Source organism: Crocodylus porosus, unplaced genomic scaffold (genome assembly GCF_001723895.1).
Source record: "Crocodylus porosus isolate Cpor-Errol unplaced genomic scaffold, CroPor_comp1, whole genome shotgun sequence".
Lineage (NCBI taxonomy): Eukaryota > Metazoa > Chordata > Crocodylia > Crocodylidae > Crocodylus > Crocodylus porosus.
In genome coordinates this window covers 215441178-215457529 of record NW_017728886.1, presented here as the reverse complement: position 1 = coordinate 215457529, position 16352 = coordinate 215441178, and the positions used below count along the sequence as shown (strand labels likewise).

At 41.9% G+C, this 16352-nt stretch overlaps 1 protein-coding gene and 1 long non-coding RNA gene across 2 annotated transcripts in view; one reads left to right on the top strand and one right to left on the bottom strand.

Annotated features, from left to right (window-relative positions):
• The window catches only part of JPH1 (junctophilin 1), a 120567-nt gene that overhangs the window by 63398 nt on the left and 40817 nt on the right, over nt 1–16352 (top strand). The window contains exon 3 of the mRNA XM_019549373.1: nt 12357–12475. Coding sequence (XP_019404918.1) covers nt 12357–12475 — 119 coding nt within the window. The remainder of the gene's footprint in view (nt 1–12356; nt 12476–16352) is intronic.
• The window catches only part of LOC109319655, an 18801-nt gene continuing 15119 nt past the window's right edge, over nt 12671–16352 (bottom strand). Inside the window, exon 3 of the long non-coding RNA XR_002103576.1 lies at nt 12671–12769. This is a non-coding gene — a long non-coding RNA (uncharacterized LOC109319655). The remainder of the gene's footprint in view (nt 12770–16352) is intronic.

Genomic DNA, 16352 nt, shown 5'->3' with positions numbered 1-16352 from the left:
AGATTTGTTTGAAAGCGCATGCCAACAACTGGTCACTTCACCCGGTAGTTTGAGCACTGTTGGATTCCTCACTGCCATGAAGCTCTCACTTAGCTGCACCTGAGAATAATGCTTTCTTCCACCTGTGAGACACTGTCTCATTCTTGTGGAAAGTGACATGGCTCCAGTTATATATAATTTCTATAGGGTGGATTTGATTTAACTTCTTGAAACTGCACTTCTAGAGAAAGGCCTTTACTGTACACACAAACTTGCACAGAGACAACAGGGCTGATAGGTGGGTAATTAGGTCTGTTATCTCTCCTCTCCATATACTGCTGTTAACAAGGATGTTACCTGTGGAGATGACAAGCTCTCCCTATATCTGAAGAAGAGTGTTTGTGCCTGAAAGCTTGCAAAAACTTTTTTTCCAGCTGCTTAGTCAATCTAATAAAAGATATCACATCTACCCAAATAACTTTGCCCACCTATGATCCCTGGAGAGAAAATCCACAGTTTGAGAACTGAAACTAAGCATCACAGAGATCCTTAATGCGATTTTCTAGGCTGAGCACAGAGTCCCATTGGGTAGAGTGGTTTTCTTTAGTCTGTACCAGTCTATAGAGGATCCTCTGGGAACCCTATAAGATTGGGCCCTAATATAGTACATGGCCTGTTGTAACCTATTTATAAAACTTCAGGAAAGGTTACATGAATATATTGTCTCAAATAGTATATAAATAGGAGTTATAATCCCTATTCCATGATCTCTTTGATAATATATATTTAAACATCCTAACTCTGCTCTGCACACTGGAGAGTTTTACCTTAGGGGAGAGAATGAGTGGGAGGTCCAGCCACTTGTGATGAAGACTAGTCACTTTATTGTATATTAGCATAATCCAGTAGTGCATAATGATGAGGTGGTATAACAGCCTATCTAGATCCAGTAAATGTGCTACCATATCTGAAATCTGTATAAAAATAAAATGTGTGCAATAAAAATAAATGAAAATGTTTGGGGAGCTATTCCTCAAGAACCTTCTGCTTCTGCCCCATACAAGTTCTATTGATTTCTGTAAGACTTCAATATAAAACTTCAAAACATTCTCATAGGCAAGCTAAGGAAGTATGAGCTAAATGAATGGGCTGTAAGCTGGATAGAAAATTGGCTCAAGCATTGGGCTTGGAAAGTAGTAATCAATGGCTCAATATGTAGTTGGCAGGTGGTATCAAGTGGAGTGTCCCAGGGGTCAGGCCTGGGGCCAATTTTGTTCAATGTCTTCATCAATGACCTGAAAGATGGCTTAGGGTGCACTCTTAGCAGGTTTGCAGATGACACCAAGCCGGGAGGAGTAATAGATACGCTGGAGGGTAGAGCTAGACAAATTGGAGGATTGGGCCAAAAGGAATTCCATGAGGTTCAACAAAGGTGAGTTTAAAGTCCTGCACTTAGGACAGAACAATCCCATGTACCAGTACAGCCTGACTGGCTGGGCAGCAGCTCGGCAGAAATGGACCTGGAGGTTATAGTGGACAATAAGCTGAATATGAGCCAGCGGTGTGTCCTCATTGCCAAGATGGCTAACAGCATCTGGGCTGCATTGGTAGAAGTGTTGCCAGTAGGTCAAGAGAAGTGATTATTCCCCTCTATTCGGCACTGGTGAGGTCACATCTGGAGTACTGTGTTCAGTTTTAGGCCCCCCCATTACAGAAAGAATGTGGACAAATTGGAGAGAATCCAGCAGAGAGCAACAAAAAATGGTGTGAGAGCTGAAGCATATGACCTATGAGGAAGGACTGAGGGAACTGGACTTATTTAGTCTAGAGACGAGAAAATTGCGGGGGGAGGTGGTATTTAATACCAGCCTTCAACTCTGTGAAGAGGGGTGCGAAAGATGTTGGAGCTGGACTGTTCTCAGTGGTAGAAGATGACAAAACAAGGAGCAAGGGTCTCAAGTTGCAGCAAGGCAAGTTTAGGTTAGATATTAGGAAGCATTTTCTCACTAGGAGGGTAGTAAAACACTGGAACAGGTTACCCAGAGAGATTGTGGAATCTCCATCCTTGGAGGTTTTCAAGACCTGGCTAGTCATAGCCTTGGTTGAGATGATATAGTGGGGGATGGTCCTACTTTGAGCAAGGGATTGGACTAGATGACCTTCTGAGGTCCCTTCCAACCCTAAATTTTCTATGATTCTATTACTTTTTTGGCACTGGTCTTTAAACATTTGGCCCGAAATGTATGAAAAAAAAAATAAGTGTATGTTTAAAAAAATCATCCATGAAAAGAAATATTTGGTTATTGGCTGGACTTTGGGACTCTGAAAAGAATCTGGTCTTTAGTTTTCCATGTGATTTTAGTTTGAAAGCAGAAAATAAAGCTAATAAGTGTATTGGTCCTCATGATTTAGATGAATTTCATGATTTAGATAAGATCACAGAAAAACACTTCCTTACTGTTAAAAAGAGTAAGACGGTGAACTAGACTGCTCAGAGAAGCTGAAAAATCTCATTCATTGAAAGTTTGTTCTCAAGAGGTAGCTAGATAAGGATAGGTATATTTTAGGAATACCTTTCATGCAGAGGTTGGACCAAATTACCTTTAAGGTCCCTTCCAACTTAATGATTTGATAATTCTGTTTAATGATTCAGAAGGCAGCCTGAACACGAAGAGAGAAGATAGGAACAGAAGTTTGGAAGGGACATGTGTGTAAAGTTTGGTCCCTCACAGCAGTAGGCAACCATCTGACAAAAGGGTCCACACAATCACTGTACCCCATCCACCTGCACATCACAGCCACAAACAGCCAATACCATACAATCGACTTATAACCTTTAGTCCAAAAGACCAAATTCCTCAGAAACTATAATGTGCCACAGGAATACCTTGCTGCCACTGGTCCCTTGTGCTCCTACAGCGGCAGGAAAGTTGTTAGACAAAATATGTCCATATTATTCTAAGAAGTAAATCATGCTCAGTGCTATACTGAGCTGACTAATCTTGTTTCATTTTATGACCACGTCACAAAATGCTTAGATGCAGAAGTATGTCATTTTCTTCAATTTTAGGAAGGCCTTCAATACAGTATCTCATGCCATTCAAGCAAATTGGCTTGGGGTCGCACCCAGAGAGTATCACCTCCTTGGTAGTAGATGGGTCAGTATCAGCCTGGAAGGATGTGGGCAGTGGGGTCCTGCAGGGCTCGGTCCTTGGACCTGTACTCTTCAATGTCTTTATCAGTGACTTTGATCTGGGTGTGAAATGTACTCTGTCCAAGTTTGTGGATGATACTAAATTTTGGGGTGAAGTGGACACTCCAGAGGGTAGGGAATGATTGCAAGCAGACCTAGACAGTTTGGAAAAGTGGACAGAACACAATAAGATGTAGTACAACAAGGGCAAATGCAGAGTGCTGCACCTAGGGCATAAAAATATCCAGCACATCTACTGACTGGGAAATGATCCTCCAGCAAGACAGAAGCAGAGGGGGATCAGAGTCATAGTGGACTTCAGGATGAACACGAGTCATCAGTGTGACAAAATCATCAGGAAAGCTAACTGCACTTTATCATGCATCAGCAGATGCATGACGAATAGAACCAAGGAGGTGATACTTTCCCTCTCTGCAGCATTGGTCAGACCACAGTTGAAGTACTGCTTCCAGTTTTGGGCACCGTACTTTAAGAAGGATGTGGATAACCTTGAGAGGGTCCAGAGGAGGGTTACTCATGTGGTTAAGGGTTTGCAGGCCAAGCCCTATGAGGAGAAACTAAGGGACTTGGACTTCTTCAGCCTCCACAAGAGAAGGCTGAGAGCTAATCTTGCAGCCACCTACAAATTCATTAGGCGGGGTGCAGCAAGGACTTGGAGATGCTCTGTTCACCAGGGCGCCTCTTGGGATAATGAGGAACAATGGTTACAAACTGACAGAGAGGAGATTTAGGCTTCTTCATAGTAAAGGTGGCCAAAATTTGGAATGGGCTTCCAAGAGAAGTGATGCTCTCCCCTACCTTGGGGGTCTTTAAGAGAAGGCTGGATAGACATCTGGCTGGGGCCATCTGACCCCAGCACTCTTTCCTGCCCAGGCAGGGGGTTGGACATGATGATCTGTTGAGGTCCCTTCCAACCCTAGCATCTATGATTCTCCACAGAAAAACCAAAGAAAAATAATCCTTGATAGTCTGACTGGGGGAATGCCGAAATCTATTTTTCAATTTAATTTTGAGAATGAGAGCAAAATGCAATAGCCAGATATCTGAGTAATTCCTCAGTACTACAGGAACTCTCCTGGCCAAAGGAGACAACATGGTGACCAACTTAAATATAGAGGGAAGTCTGGGCAACAGCGACCATGAAACCATCATGTTCGCTGTCTGATGTAAGGCAGACAAATTGGATAGCAGGACTGAAGTCCTGGACTTCAAAAATGCAAATTTCGACAAGTTTATGTCACTAGTAGATCAAGTGCTGTGGGACTAGGGACCAAAGGCAAAAGGTATGCATGAAAAGTGACTGTTCCTTAAAGAAGAGATCCTTGAAGCACAAAGGAAGTCCATTCCCATGTGGCAAAAAGGTAACAGAAGGGCTGGGAAGCCCTCTTAGCTAAACAGGGAAATCATGGTCTACTTAAGAAAAAATAAAGAGGTTTATAAACAATGGGTGTTCTCAGGGTGGGCCCCAAGGAGAACTATTCCACAATGGCCCCCATTTGCAGGGGACAGGTAAGACAGGCTAAAGTAGTGACCAAACTTAGATTAGCAACAGGAATCAAGGACAAGAAGTCCTTTCTTAGGTATGTAGGGAACAGGAGGAAAATAAATGGGAGTCTGGGACCATTGCTTAACAACTCGGGAGAGCTGGTTACCAGTACCCAGGACAAAGCTGAACTCCTGAATGACTACTTTGCCTCCATCTTTCACCGGACCAAAGGGAGAACCATGCCAGGTAGAGTAGAGGCTGAGCATGGTAGGAATAATTGCCTTCCTCCTATTGCTGTAGAATTGGTGTATGACCAGTTTAAAAAATTAAGATGTATACTAGTCAGCGGGACCAGATGGTCTTTATCCAAGAGTGCTGAAGGAGCTGGCCAAAGTCACTGCAGAATCTGTGATGACACTCTTCCACAACTTATGACACTCTGGAGAAGTCCCTGAGGACTGGAACAGGGCCAGTGTTGTGCCCATCCACAAAAAGGACAGGAGGGAGGACCTAGGTAACTATAGGCCAGTCAGCCTAACTTCCATCCTAGGGAAAATCCTAGAAAAGTTCATCAAGGAGTCTATCTGTGATAAGCTTGCAAAAAGTAGGATTCTGAATGACAGCCAGCATAGCTTCATCGCAAATAGGTCTTGCCTACCAACCTCATCTCCTTCTATGACCGGGTAACTCGTCACCTGGACATGAGGGAGCAGATTGACGTTGTATACCCTGACTTCCAAAGGGCCTTTGATCTAGTATCCCACAATATTCTTGTGAGAAAATTGGATGATTGTGGGTTTAACTCCAAGAAAGTCAAGTGGGTGAGAAACTGGCTGCAAGATAGAACCCAAAGAGTCGTAGTAAATGGACGTGTGTCATCCTAGTGAGAAGTAGGCAGCGGTGTCCTGCAGGGGTTGATGCTCAGTCCAGTACTTTTCAACACCTTTGTTAATGATTTGGATGTGGGAGTGAAGAGCTCACTGGCCAAGTCTGCGGATGACACCAAGTTATGGGGGAGCATGGTCACACTTGAAGACAGGCTACAGATACAGGCAGACCTAGAAAGGTTAGCAGGTTAGACGGATCAGAATCTGATAAAGTTCAACGTCAAGAAATGTAAAGTGCTTCACTTCAGGATGAGCAATCCCCAACACACCTACAAGCCTGGTGGCACCATACTGACTAGCACCACGAAAAGAAGGGACCTGGAGGTAATAATGGACCAAAGTATGAATATGAGCCAGCAATGCGATGCTGTAGCCAGTAGGGCAAATAATACTCTGGCCTGCATCAATCAATGCATCTCCAGCAAAGCCAAGGAGGTGACTCTTCCACTTCAAAAGGAGATCAGACAGTCACCTTGCTGGGGTCACCTGACCCCCAGTTCTCTCCCCTGCTTGATGCAGCCAGCTGGACCCGATGATTTACTGAGGTCCCTTCCGGCCTGACAATCTGTGAAGCATCAGCAACTCCCACATTCTGTTCTGCCTCTGGATTTGTCCAGTCTGAGATACTTTACAGCAAGACTGGGAAAGCAGGCAGGGGTGTGGGGAACAGAAGCAAAGTTGAGCAGCAAAGAAGAAAAACAATGTTCTGGACTGGTAAGCAACACTGCATCAGAAAAGCAGATCAGGTATTCAAATCTGATTGTTCTCTTTGGAAAACAATGGAAGCAAGTACAACTAATTTATTTGGGCTTTTCTGAAATTTGTTAGTCCTTATGGCAGATAGTTTCTTTGGGTGAATTTGATAGCTCAGCCTCTGGCTTCTTTACTATTTATTCCATCCAGGAAGAGCACACACCAACTGCAGAGGCTTCCTCAGACTGACAAAGGGCTTTTAAACCCAAAAGCACGCTAAGAAATTTTTTTCCCACCTATTTAAGTTGGTCTAATAAAAGATACCAGATTCACCCAAAGAACCTTTCTGCCTATGTTCTTAGACCATCACAGCTACAACCTACACCTTAGTCATTATGGGTATTTAATGAAATAATAAATGAGATGCTTGCTATCTGGGTATTAAGAATATTACAGCATTTATATAAAACTGAATAATGGGCAGAAATCTAAGCAATTCATGGTTTGCATCACACTGGGTGAATCTGCATGTGCAATTAGCACATAGCAATAAGCTTTGGTGCAGTTCAGGAGGGTCAGCCTGCCAGCCCAGGACTGCTCCACCCCTGCTCAACATGCTGTGGAGGGGCTGGCTAGGGCACAAGCGGACTTCAACGTGGGGCGAGCCAGCAGGCAGCCCTTGCACTGTAGCATCCTCGTGCCCCAGCCAGCCTTGGTCACCATCTACACGTGTGTTTTGGCACATGCAACTACTTTGCTGTAGGATGGTACTTGTCCCAGAGAGTACTATCCTACAACATAGTTAATTAATTTACTGTACGTATGTAAATTGTGATACTTTACTGCAGAGTTAATTAGTCAGTGTCAATTACTGTAGATGCACCCACTGGAGAGAAGTAATGTTCTGGTTACTAGAAGGGCTTCTACTGGGGTCATTATCTTTAGACATGAGCTGCAAGATAGAGTGTAGTAAATTATATATTAATAGTGTTTTCAGATTAATCCAAAATGCATTGCAAATATATAGGAGAATATTGTTGAGGTACAAAATGATATAGAGAGTATAGAACAATGTACAACTTTCATTACAATCAATATTTAGTTGACTCGAACAGTGCAACTTTCAGGGCATTCATAACTGATGCATAGAAGACATATGGCAGTACATATAAAGCATTTTTGGTGTAGAATGCCAAGTAATATAGCTGAATGTCTTCAGCCCTCCTTTAGTTCCCTTCTCACAGAAAAGCAGATGGAAGTCTGATTGTATGACTACACCACTAAGACTGCTTTTGAGAGATCTTTCATTTTGTGCCCACAATTTTGTAGGTGTAGTTCAGATACCAAGATGTTTAACTACCAGTGAAACCCAAACAGCAAGACAACATTTAAATGTCATCAACTGTATCTCCAGTTTAGAAATCTGAAAGTCAAAAACATACCCTTTAATTTGAATCCAAATATCACTTACATTAAAACTACCAGCATTTTGTCCTTCATTACCATCATGCACCCTGTAGGTATTTAAGATGCATCAGATCCAAGTATAGGTACAGTTACATAGCATACAATATGTGTCCATAATCATAGGTCTGTGCCTATTTCACAGGAGGACTGCAGCTCGTTTCCAGCCACTGAGTAACTTAATTTTACCTTTCCTTATGATGAGTCATTATATGAAACTCATGTAACATTTCAGCTTAACTGATAGCTCATTCTGTATCTAACCAGCCATACTTAATCTCTGTTCTGAAGCCGTACTTTTGCTGTACCTATGAAAAAAATTAAAGAGTTTTAAGATGCCATTTTCTAATAGCATTTAAATGAAATTAAAAAAATACTTTTATAAAAAGATATGTTCAGTTCAGCTGTGAGTAAGATGTAAAGAAGCAGTAAAGAGCTGACATTTCTGAAACAAGCTTTAAAGAGGAGTGGGTACTGATTTAAAAAAAAAGACCATAAAACATTACAATAGTTTGTCTGCTGTTGTTTAGAAAGGTATTTTGGGGAGGCCTGAATAAAGCAATGAGAAATATGCTGAAGCCTTTCTTTTTTTGTCCCTTATCTTTTTCTTGTTGTACAGTCCTTCCCCCCTCTCTTCAGGTTCAGTTCTGCTGCTGCAATTAATCTTGAAGCATTGTGTAGAAGAACATGCAACAGAAACACAAAGTTGAAACTATTTCAAATGCACATATTAAACAAAGTGGTGGAAGAGAAAAAAAAACTATTCCCTTATAATTGTAATAAACTTACGAGTTACTTTTAAGAAGAATGAGTGAAACATTTTCTTTGGGAAAGTGATTGTTAAGATGATGGTGACCCTTTCAGTATGTGAGAGACTTTATTCAGTATATGATAGGCTTCAATTTCATGATTAACAGGATTATTCATATCAGACAGAGACTAAGATGACATAATGACAAAATAACTCCAGAACAAAAAGCAAGAAATATTTAGTAACCTTAGCCAAGATAATCAGTGAAGAGAAATGGATTGTATTTGAGTGAGGTAATGCTGCTTGAGTGTAATTAAAAGTCTAACAACCTTTCCATTATAAAAAATTATGTAAGAGTGGTAACTCTTAAGTTTTCCTCCAGGTTGGAAACACTGGCCATGGACAGACATTTATTTCTAATGGTAAGAATTTCAGAAAAAAATAGGCTAGAAAATAGCCCAGAAGCTGGAATGTACATGTTTTAGCCCCCTGACTAGCCAGCAGTACAACTTTTCAGGGAACCCATTAATTGACAAACTGTGCTTTCCCCTGCCTGGGAAGGGGCAGTCTGTCAGTAGGCAGCCCCCTGGTTTTAGACTGAAGCATGTATAGTCCATCTGGGCTGCACATGGGGCAATTTAAATCCAAAGGTGCAAAAGACAAGGGCCAGAAAGAACATCCCCAACCCTGGTTCCCAGTTCCCCAGCTTTTAAGTCACATATTTGCTTCCCATTCTGTTTAGTTATCTTTGCTACAGCTCTCCTGCCAGGTAGTACTGTTATATCATTTCTCATTTATAGCGCTGCTCAAATCCCGTATTAATGAGTCTACATTTTTAGGAAAGATGCATCAAATATTGGCATGAAATATAGTATCTTAGTACACCAAAATATTAAGAAAATATCTGCACGATCTTGGCTGGCTGCGTGACACCCAGGCCTTCTTTTTGCACTGACACTGCCCAGTCGGCACTGTGATTCATCCATCACAAAATGAAGATCAGCCTATAGTTCACCCGTGTACGAATGACCATATTTACCTAAATCTAAGCCAACTTCAAATTTAAGACAACCTCCCCAATAATAAAATTATAAATGTGTTGTTATTTTCTATTTAAAGAATCTAAGTATTGTTAATATGCATAAGTCTCCCATGCTAGGTACCAAGGAGAAGTTTATCGGTTACAAGGAGTAGGTTTGGAATAGGGTACAGGGTAGAGCAGTATCAGAAATCCCATAGAGCACACTGGCATGGCTGGGTAGCCTTTGATCACACATCTGAGTTACTGCAAGCTATATATCTAGTTAGATCTCAGGTAGCTTACTCACTAGTATCATCCAGAGGCAGGTGGAGATTCCCTCTGGAGACAGGCAGTTCACTGATCATCAGTTTCAAAAGAGAGAGCAAGTTTCAGATGGTCCAGCTTCTCTCTCTGAGTTTTCATCATGGCTACTGCTTCTCCTCCTGGGCAGTCCTTAACTTTATATAGACCTTATGACCTCATTTACCTGGTCCAGTGGAGGCCAGCACCTGTTGGCTGCCAGCCAATCAATTTGAAATGCATCCCTGGTTGCTGGGTAGACTGGCATTGCTCAGAACAATAGGGAGCCCAAGCCCCTCACCCAAGTATGTGATGCCAGTCATGTAAGCAGAGGGACCAGGTTATCCCCCTCCCGCAAGAATGTATCCAGCTTAGGTTACAAGTCAGGATTACCTAAAGAGTCTATGGGATGTCTGCCCTCTGCAGGGACCATGTTAACCAAATTGTCACAGAGCAGAGTTTTTAGGGAGAGACAGATGTGGCGTTCTGCCATACCCTGCCAATCAGCCGTGGGGTGGAGCAGGGGAGGGGACACATGGGGGAAACTGCAGGGTTGGAGGAGCAGCCGCATGGGCCACTTTTGCTGTCATTTCAGTAGGTCCCTAGATACTAGGAAAAACATTCTCGATAGGGAGGAAGTAAAGCACTGGAACGGGTTACCCAGAGAGGCTGTGACATTTCTGTCCTTAACTGTTTTTAAGACCGGGCTAGATAAAGCCTTGTCTGGGATGATCTAGTTGGGGATAGTCCTGCTTTGAGCAGGGGTTTGGACTAGATGACCTCCTGAGGTCCCTTCTCAACCCTAATTTTCTATGATTCTGTGATATTAAAATAGGCTAATGCATGTTAAACGTCACTTTAAAATCGTACTCTCTAATTAATGTGCATTAGGACAGGCTAACGTGCATTTTCCTAGTACTTCACAATGGATTTAATGTACATTAACTAAAGTGAATTAATGCATGTGTAGACATATTCCCAAAATCTCTGCTTCACTACAGTCAAATCGTGAGGGTACCTAAAGTCCATGGAGGTATTTTCTGCTATTAAAATTCTCTGGACATTTAGAAGTCTGTTTTGTAGGCATACTCACAAATGTGTTTTAGTCTTGACTATGTTCAACAACTTAACAAATATCTTACTCCTAGGATTAGTGAGGTGTCTAGTCCTGCAGATGTGCTTGTGGAATTTAACCTGTGTCTGTTTCTTGCCATTTCCTAGTGCCTATGTTAGCAGCTGCCTCTTCAGCCTGCTGGGTTTTGTTGATCCCATTCTTTGGGCTCCCTAAGTCTTTCCATACACTATGTAAGGAACACTTTGGGGCTATAGATTCCACTAAGTTCCTTTTTTTCAATTTAATCCAAAGAGTCTTCTTCACTCCTTTTTTGTAGCCCATATAAAAGGCAATACAGCCCTGGGCTGCAAAGAACTTTAAGGGCTGCAGCAGACATCAAAGCTCATAACACCACCTGCCACCCCATGCCTAGCAAAGGAGGAGCCTTGCTGCCGTAATATATGCCTATGTCTTTAAATGCACAAAGTACTATCCAAACAGAAGCCCACACTCTAATTAGAGTTCAGAATGTCTCCTTTCTGTGCCCACATGCTGACAGTACTAGCTAAATGCAATTCACCATTTTGTAAAACACTTTGAGGCAACATTAAACTGAAATCAGATTCCCTTCTGTATCAGTGTGACCTGAATGACTTCTTATGGAGGGAAAGGTGGAATCTTTTCTAGTTTTAATATTTTCGCCTTGCAGTTTTGGCTTTTGTGGTTTCTGAAATTTTGGGAGTAGCTTTAACCGGTTCCTTTGACTAAACTACAATGATTTTTCTCAAAATCTCTTTTTATGACTGTACTTTTATATCTATCACAGACCATATTGTCATTGTCAAAACCAACTGCACTTTTTAAAAACATGTCATATGAAAATATGTCAGCCATCCCTGAACTTTGCAACACCTATCCAAACTTAAGAGCAGGTATTTTATTTTTAAAAAGTGCACAACCATTCTATTATATTTGTTTGTATTTCTGTATTCCTTGATAAAGTGCTTCTTTGAGTTTACAAACAATGTGATGAACTGCTGGTTTCCTTGTCTTCATATGATGTTGCCACCGGGCTACATTTGACTACCCCTTATATAAATTTTAGTTGATGCATCAAAGAAGAATACCCCACCACATTCATTTCCAAACTACACTGTTTGCAGTTAAGTTATTGTTCCAATATTATTTTGCATAAATATCAAGAGTCACAATAACTTTGATTAAGGTTTGATATATCCATGGTTACATATGGTTATAGTTTCAGGTTTCAGATAGATAAATATCTTCTTCCTTTATAGACTTTGTACTCGCCTAGGTTGCCAATTGTATAACTTTAAAGGAAAAGTGACAGGAAGGCAGGATTAGAATAATAATGCCTTGATTGCAAAACACTTGTTTTGCAGTTACTCATTGTCAGTACAGTTATTGCAGTACCTTGCTCTCACACTTATTATGACAAATAATGAAAAGACTCCTGTCCATATAAACTCCTTTCTGCTTTGTACAGAACTGCACATGCAAGAGCTAAAGCAGACGCTGCAGATCAGGCTGCTCAGGCTGCTCGCCAGGAATGTGATATTGCAAGAGCAGTGGCCAGAGAACTCTCACCAAATTTCTACCAACCAGGTAAAGTTTGGCTTTTTTCTGTGTTCCATTGTGAAAAGGTTTTCCTTTTTCCTTCCAAAAAAATAAGGTTCTTGCAGATACTTGTCATTCCCAGTAAGGATGACCATGTTCCAAAAGCCAGTGTCACACAGCAGCTCATCATAAACGAATGACAAAAACAAAAGAACGTTAGAGATGAGCTGTGAATGCACTTTAAGGCTAGGGATAGAAATTACACATAAACTAGTATAAGTGATCAGAAACTGGTCCAAATCTGTAATACAAGAGAAGTTCAATGCACACTAACTGCTTTCACTGGTTTAAGATAAACCTGGATAAATTTAGTATCAGACTTAACTGATTTAGGTTAAATCGGTTTATTAAACTTCTGTCCCAGATCCCCTCCAGATTCAAGCTAACACATATTCCCCCCCAGCATTGAAGGATACTTTGCATCTCTTCTGCAACCCCCGCCGCCCACCTTGTAGGGTGATCAGGCTAGCTTTGGCCCAAGCTGTCTGCTGCAGCCAAACAGGAAGGTGTGCTCTAGCACTCCCCAGTTTCCCTTTCCTCAGCCCCAGGACTCCTGGGCTTCTGGTCTGGGCCACTGCAGGCATGTGGCTTCATTTCCAGAATCAAAAGTGAATGTGTGTGTGTACTTTCTTATTAGTTCAATTCAATCTATGCAGCTTAGTCTCACCTGTGAAGATTGAATCAATTCTGCTTTGGGCTTTTTGACTGTCTGTACTTAGCCTAAAGGATCACAACCTGACTATTTCTCATTGTAACGTTCTAACCCAAATCGGATGTACAGAATCTCAATGCTTGCTGCTCATGGAAACACCATTTAAATGTACAGGGAAGCTTGTGTCCACATATGTTTATATTGCTACTTTAGTATGTTTTTTTCAAACTTTGTTTTTCCCCTTCGATCACATCCTGCTGATAAAAATGGTTGCTGCAATTGGTCTTTTATTTATAAAGCTTGAACAGCATTTAGATTTGCTGGTTTTTTTAAGTAGTTTTATTTCTATTCTCATTTTTAATTCTTAGATTAAAAAGTTCATGCCATTTTGAATTTCAACATTTATCCAGAAACAATAGCTGTGTGTAGGCAACGAAGAGTATCTGTTGTTCAAGGAGGTTTTGTTGTCTGTGTATAATCATTTGGTAACAAATAACAGTGCTTTCTGGAAAACATGTCACTGTTGCAGCATTAGTGTCAAGCCTCCACATGGCTACACCCATGTATGAACACTTCCCTGAATGCAGAAGTCAGAGCAAGACATTTAATATTCAGAGTTATTTCTGTGCCATATTCATTATGGTTCAAAACCTGAAGACTGAATTTGTTTATTCAAATCTTGAGAAGCCAACAACAGTTTTGCCTGAGGCACTTCTTAAGTAAAAATATGAGGCCTGGATCACAGCTGCCCTCACTCAAATATGTAGCGTCTCAGAGGGGCCTTCCCCTACAGTGGCTTGGGTTGCACAAAATGTCAACTCCTGTTCTTTTGTTAGCACAGGAATTGTCCCACCCCAGTTATCTCATGAGGCAGGATGGAGTGTGTTACCTGGTTGTGGCCTATAAACATCAAGCCATGCGTTTCGCTGTGGAGTTAAAAAGCAATCCTGTTGTTTTTACATTATTTTAAGGTTTCTTGCGAAGGTTTTCTTTTAAGTAATCTTGAGGGGCCAAGAACTCAGAGCATTGGGCTCTGTTTTGGTGGCAGCAAGCAAGCAACAAGTGTGTTAAGCCCCATGGATCCCTGATATCACTTGTCCCACTGCTGCTTGCCCCATCCTCAGAGGTGAGGTCATATCCAGCCTACAAGAAGCCCTGCAATCCAAATCTGGCCCTGGTGGCGGGCAAACTAATTTGACACCCCAGGTCTTCCAGTATCTTTCCAGAGTCTTCAGCACCCTCACCCTCTTCCCCTTTCTGGACACAGCCTGTTTACTTATCAGAAGACAGCCAGCACTTCAGAGGCAGAAGTTCAGCATCCTGTCCCCAGCTGTGTTCAGCTTTCTAGTACCACCACTGTGCCAGTTTCTTATGTGGCTTGGTGATGATGGAGCCACGGTAAACCCAAAATGTTTCCTGGCATATGTGTGCAGAGAAGACAGCTGGGATGCCTTAACTGTGAATAACTTACAAATTTTAATTTAAAAATAAGGCTGAGGGTGAGGGAGGTAATCCTAGCAATACCTTATAATAGAACTTGGAACTTTAAAAAAATGTTGTTTTTTTTTTTACCAATGTTAAGCCAGTGCAAAGAAAACTTATAATTATGTTACATTACAGCAACACCACAACAATAATGGGCAGTTTCTTTGTTTGATAATACCTTTCTAGTTAATTAACATAACTTAAATACAGCCAATTAAATATAAATACAGGATATGGTACAGCTATTTGACCCTGTTTGTTTGCATATTTTCCTAAGCGTGTAGTGCAGTCACATCCTGCTCATTTCAGTCTTACAAGTGTTTCTGTTGATTTCAAATGTTAAAATAAAGCAGTATATGAAGATGTTTTGCTGACAAGCACACTACACAGTCCAACATGAACAATTTAACTGGGGGGGGATTTTTCTTCTTATACAGTAAAACATTATTTAAGCTGTTTTATACTTTTATTAAAGTACTTTTATTACAGACTTCAACCTTATTGAAAGATAAATTCAATATTGCTTTAAAGATTTGTTCCTTTTATAATTGTTCCATTTGGACTACAGTTATGCATAGCAAGACAATGTAAAGTGACCAAATGTGAGTAGGAGTATGGAGAATAGAAAATACTGAACTAAACATTGAACCCACTCATATTTTAATTTTATTCTAAAGTCATGGAACTGTATTTCTTGAAAGAACTGGATTTCTGTGAACATAAATGCATGCTTCCCATTTCTGGTTGATTTTAATATAATCAAATTGCTTACCCTGTTGTATATAGCTTTCAACTACATCTCATAAATGAACAGGGGAAAAATATCAGACTTAAGGCTGAACAGACCACATAGGTTATTATATCTGGTCCCTTGCTATCGCAGGTCCCTTGCTATCACAGGCAACCATAGATTTTAGGGGCCCCGTGGGCCAGATAGAATGTCCTGGTGGGCCGCACCTGACCCCTGGGCAGCTCAGAGCTGTGCCCACGCTGCCACTGCTTCCCCCAGTTGTCTGTTGTCCGGCTGGGTTCAAGCAGAGTTTCTGCCTGGTGCAGAGCTGCAGTGAGACCAGACATCTGCAAACTGAGAATGCACTGTTGCACCTAGCCAAAATGCAGGACCTCCGTCTAACCCAGGAGGTGCAGAGCCCCACCAGGGGAGACGCCCTGTTGGACCTGGTGCTGTCCATGGGCAACGACCTGGTGAGGGGGCTGTGGGTGCTTAACCACCTGGGTGACAGCAATCATCGCCTGCTGGAATTCACCATCAAGCGCAAGGTGGCAAAGGCCTGCAGCAAGACAGAAGCCCTAGATTTCAGGAGGGCAGACTTCGATGAGCTAATGAGAATAGTCGGGGAGGCACTGAGGTCCTGGAGGGGAGGGGAGTCAGGTATCCAAGATAAGTGGTCGCTCCTTAAGGAGATGATCCTCCAAGCCCAAAGGGATGTAATCCCAACATGGATCAAAGGGAGCAAAAGCCCCCATGGCTCACCAAAAGCATCCAGAAATGTCTTCTAGCTAAAAGGTAGGCATACACCCAGGGCCATCACCAGGGAGGACTATACTGCAGTTGCTTGGGGCTGCAGGGGGGTGGTCAGGAAGGCCAAGGCGGAGATGGAACTGGGACTAGCTACCTGGATCAAGGACAACAAGAAGTCCTTTTTTAAATACATAGGGGGCAAAAAGAAGGTACCGGGTAATGTGGGGCCCCTAAAAGATACGCTAGGA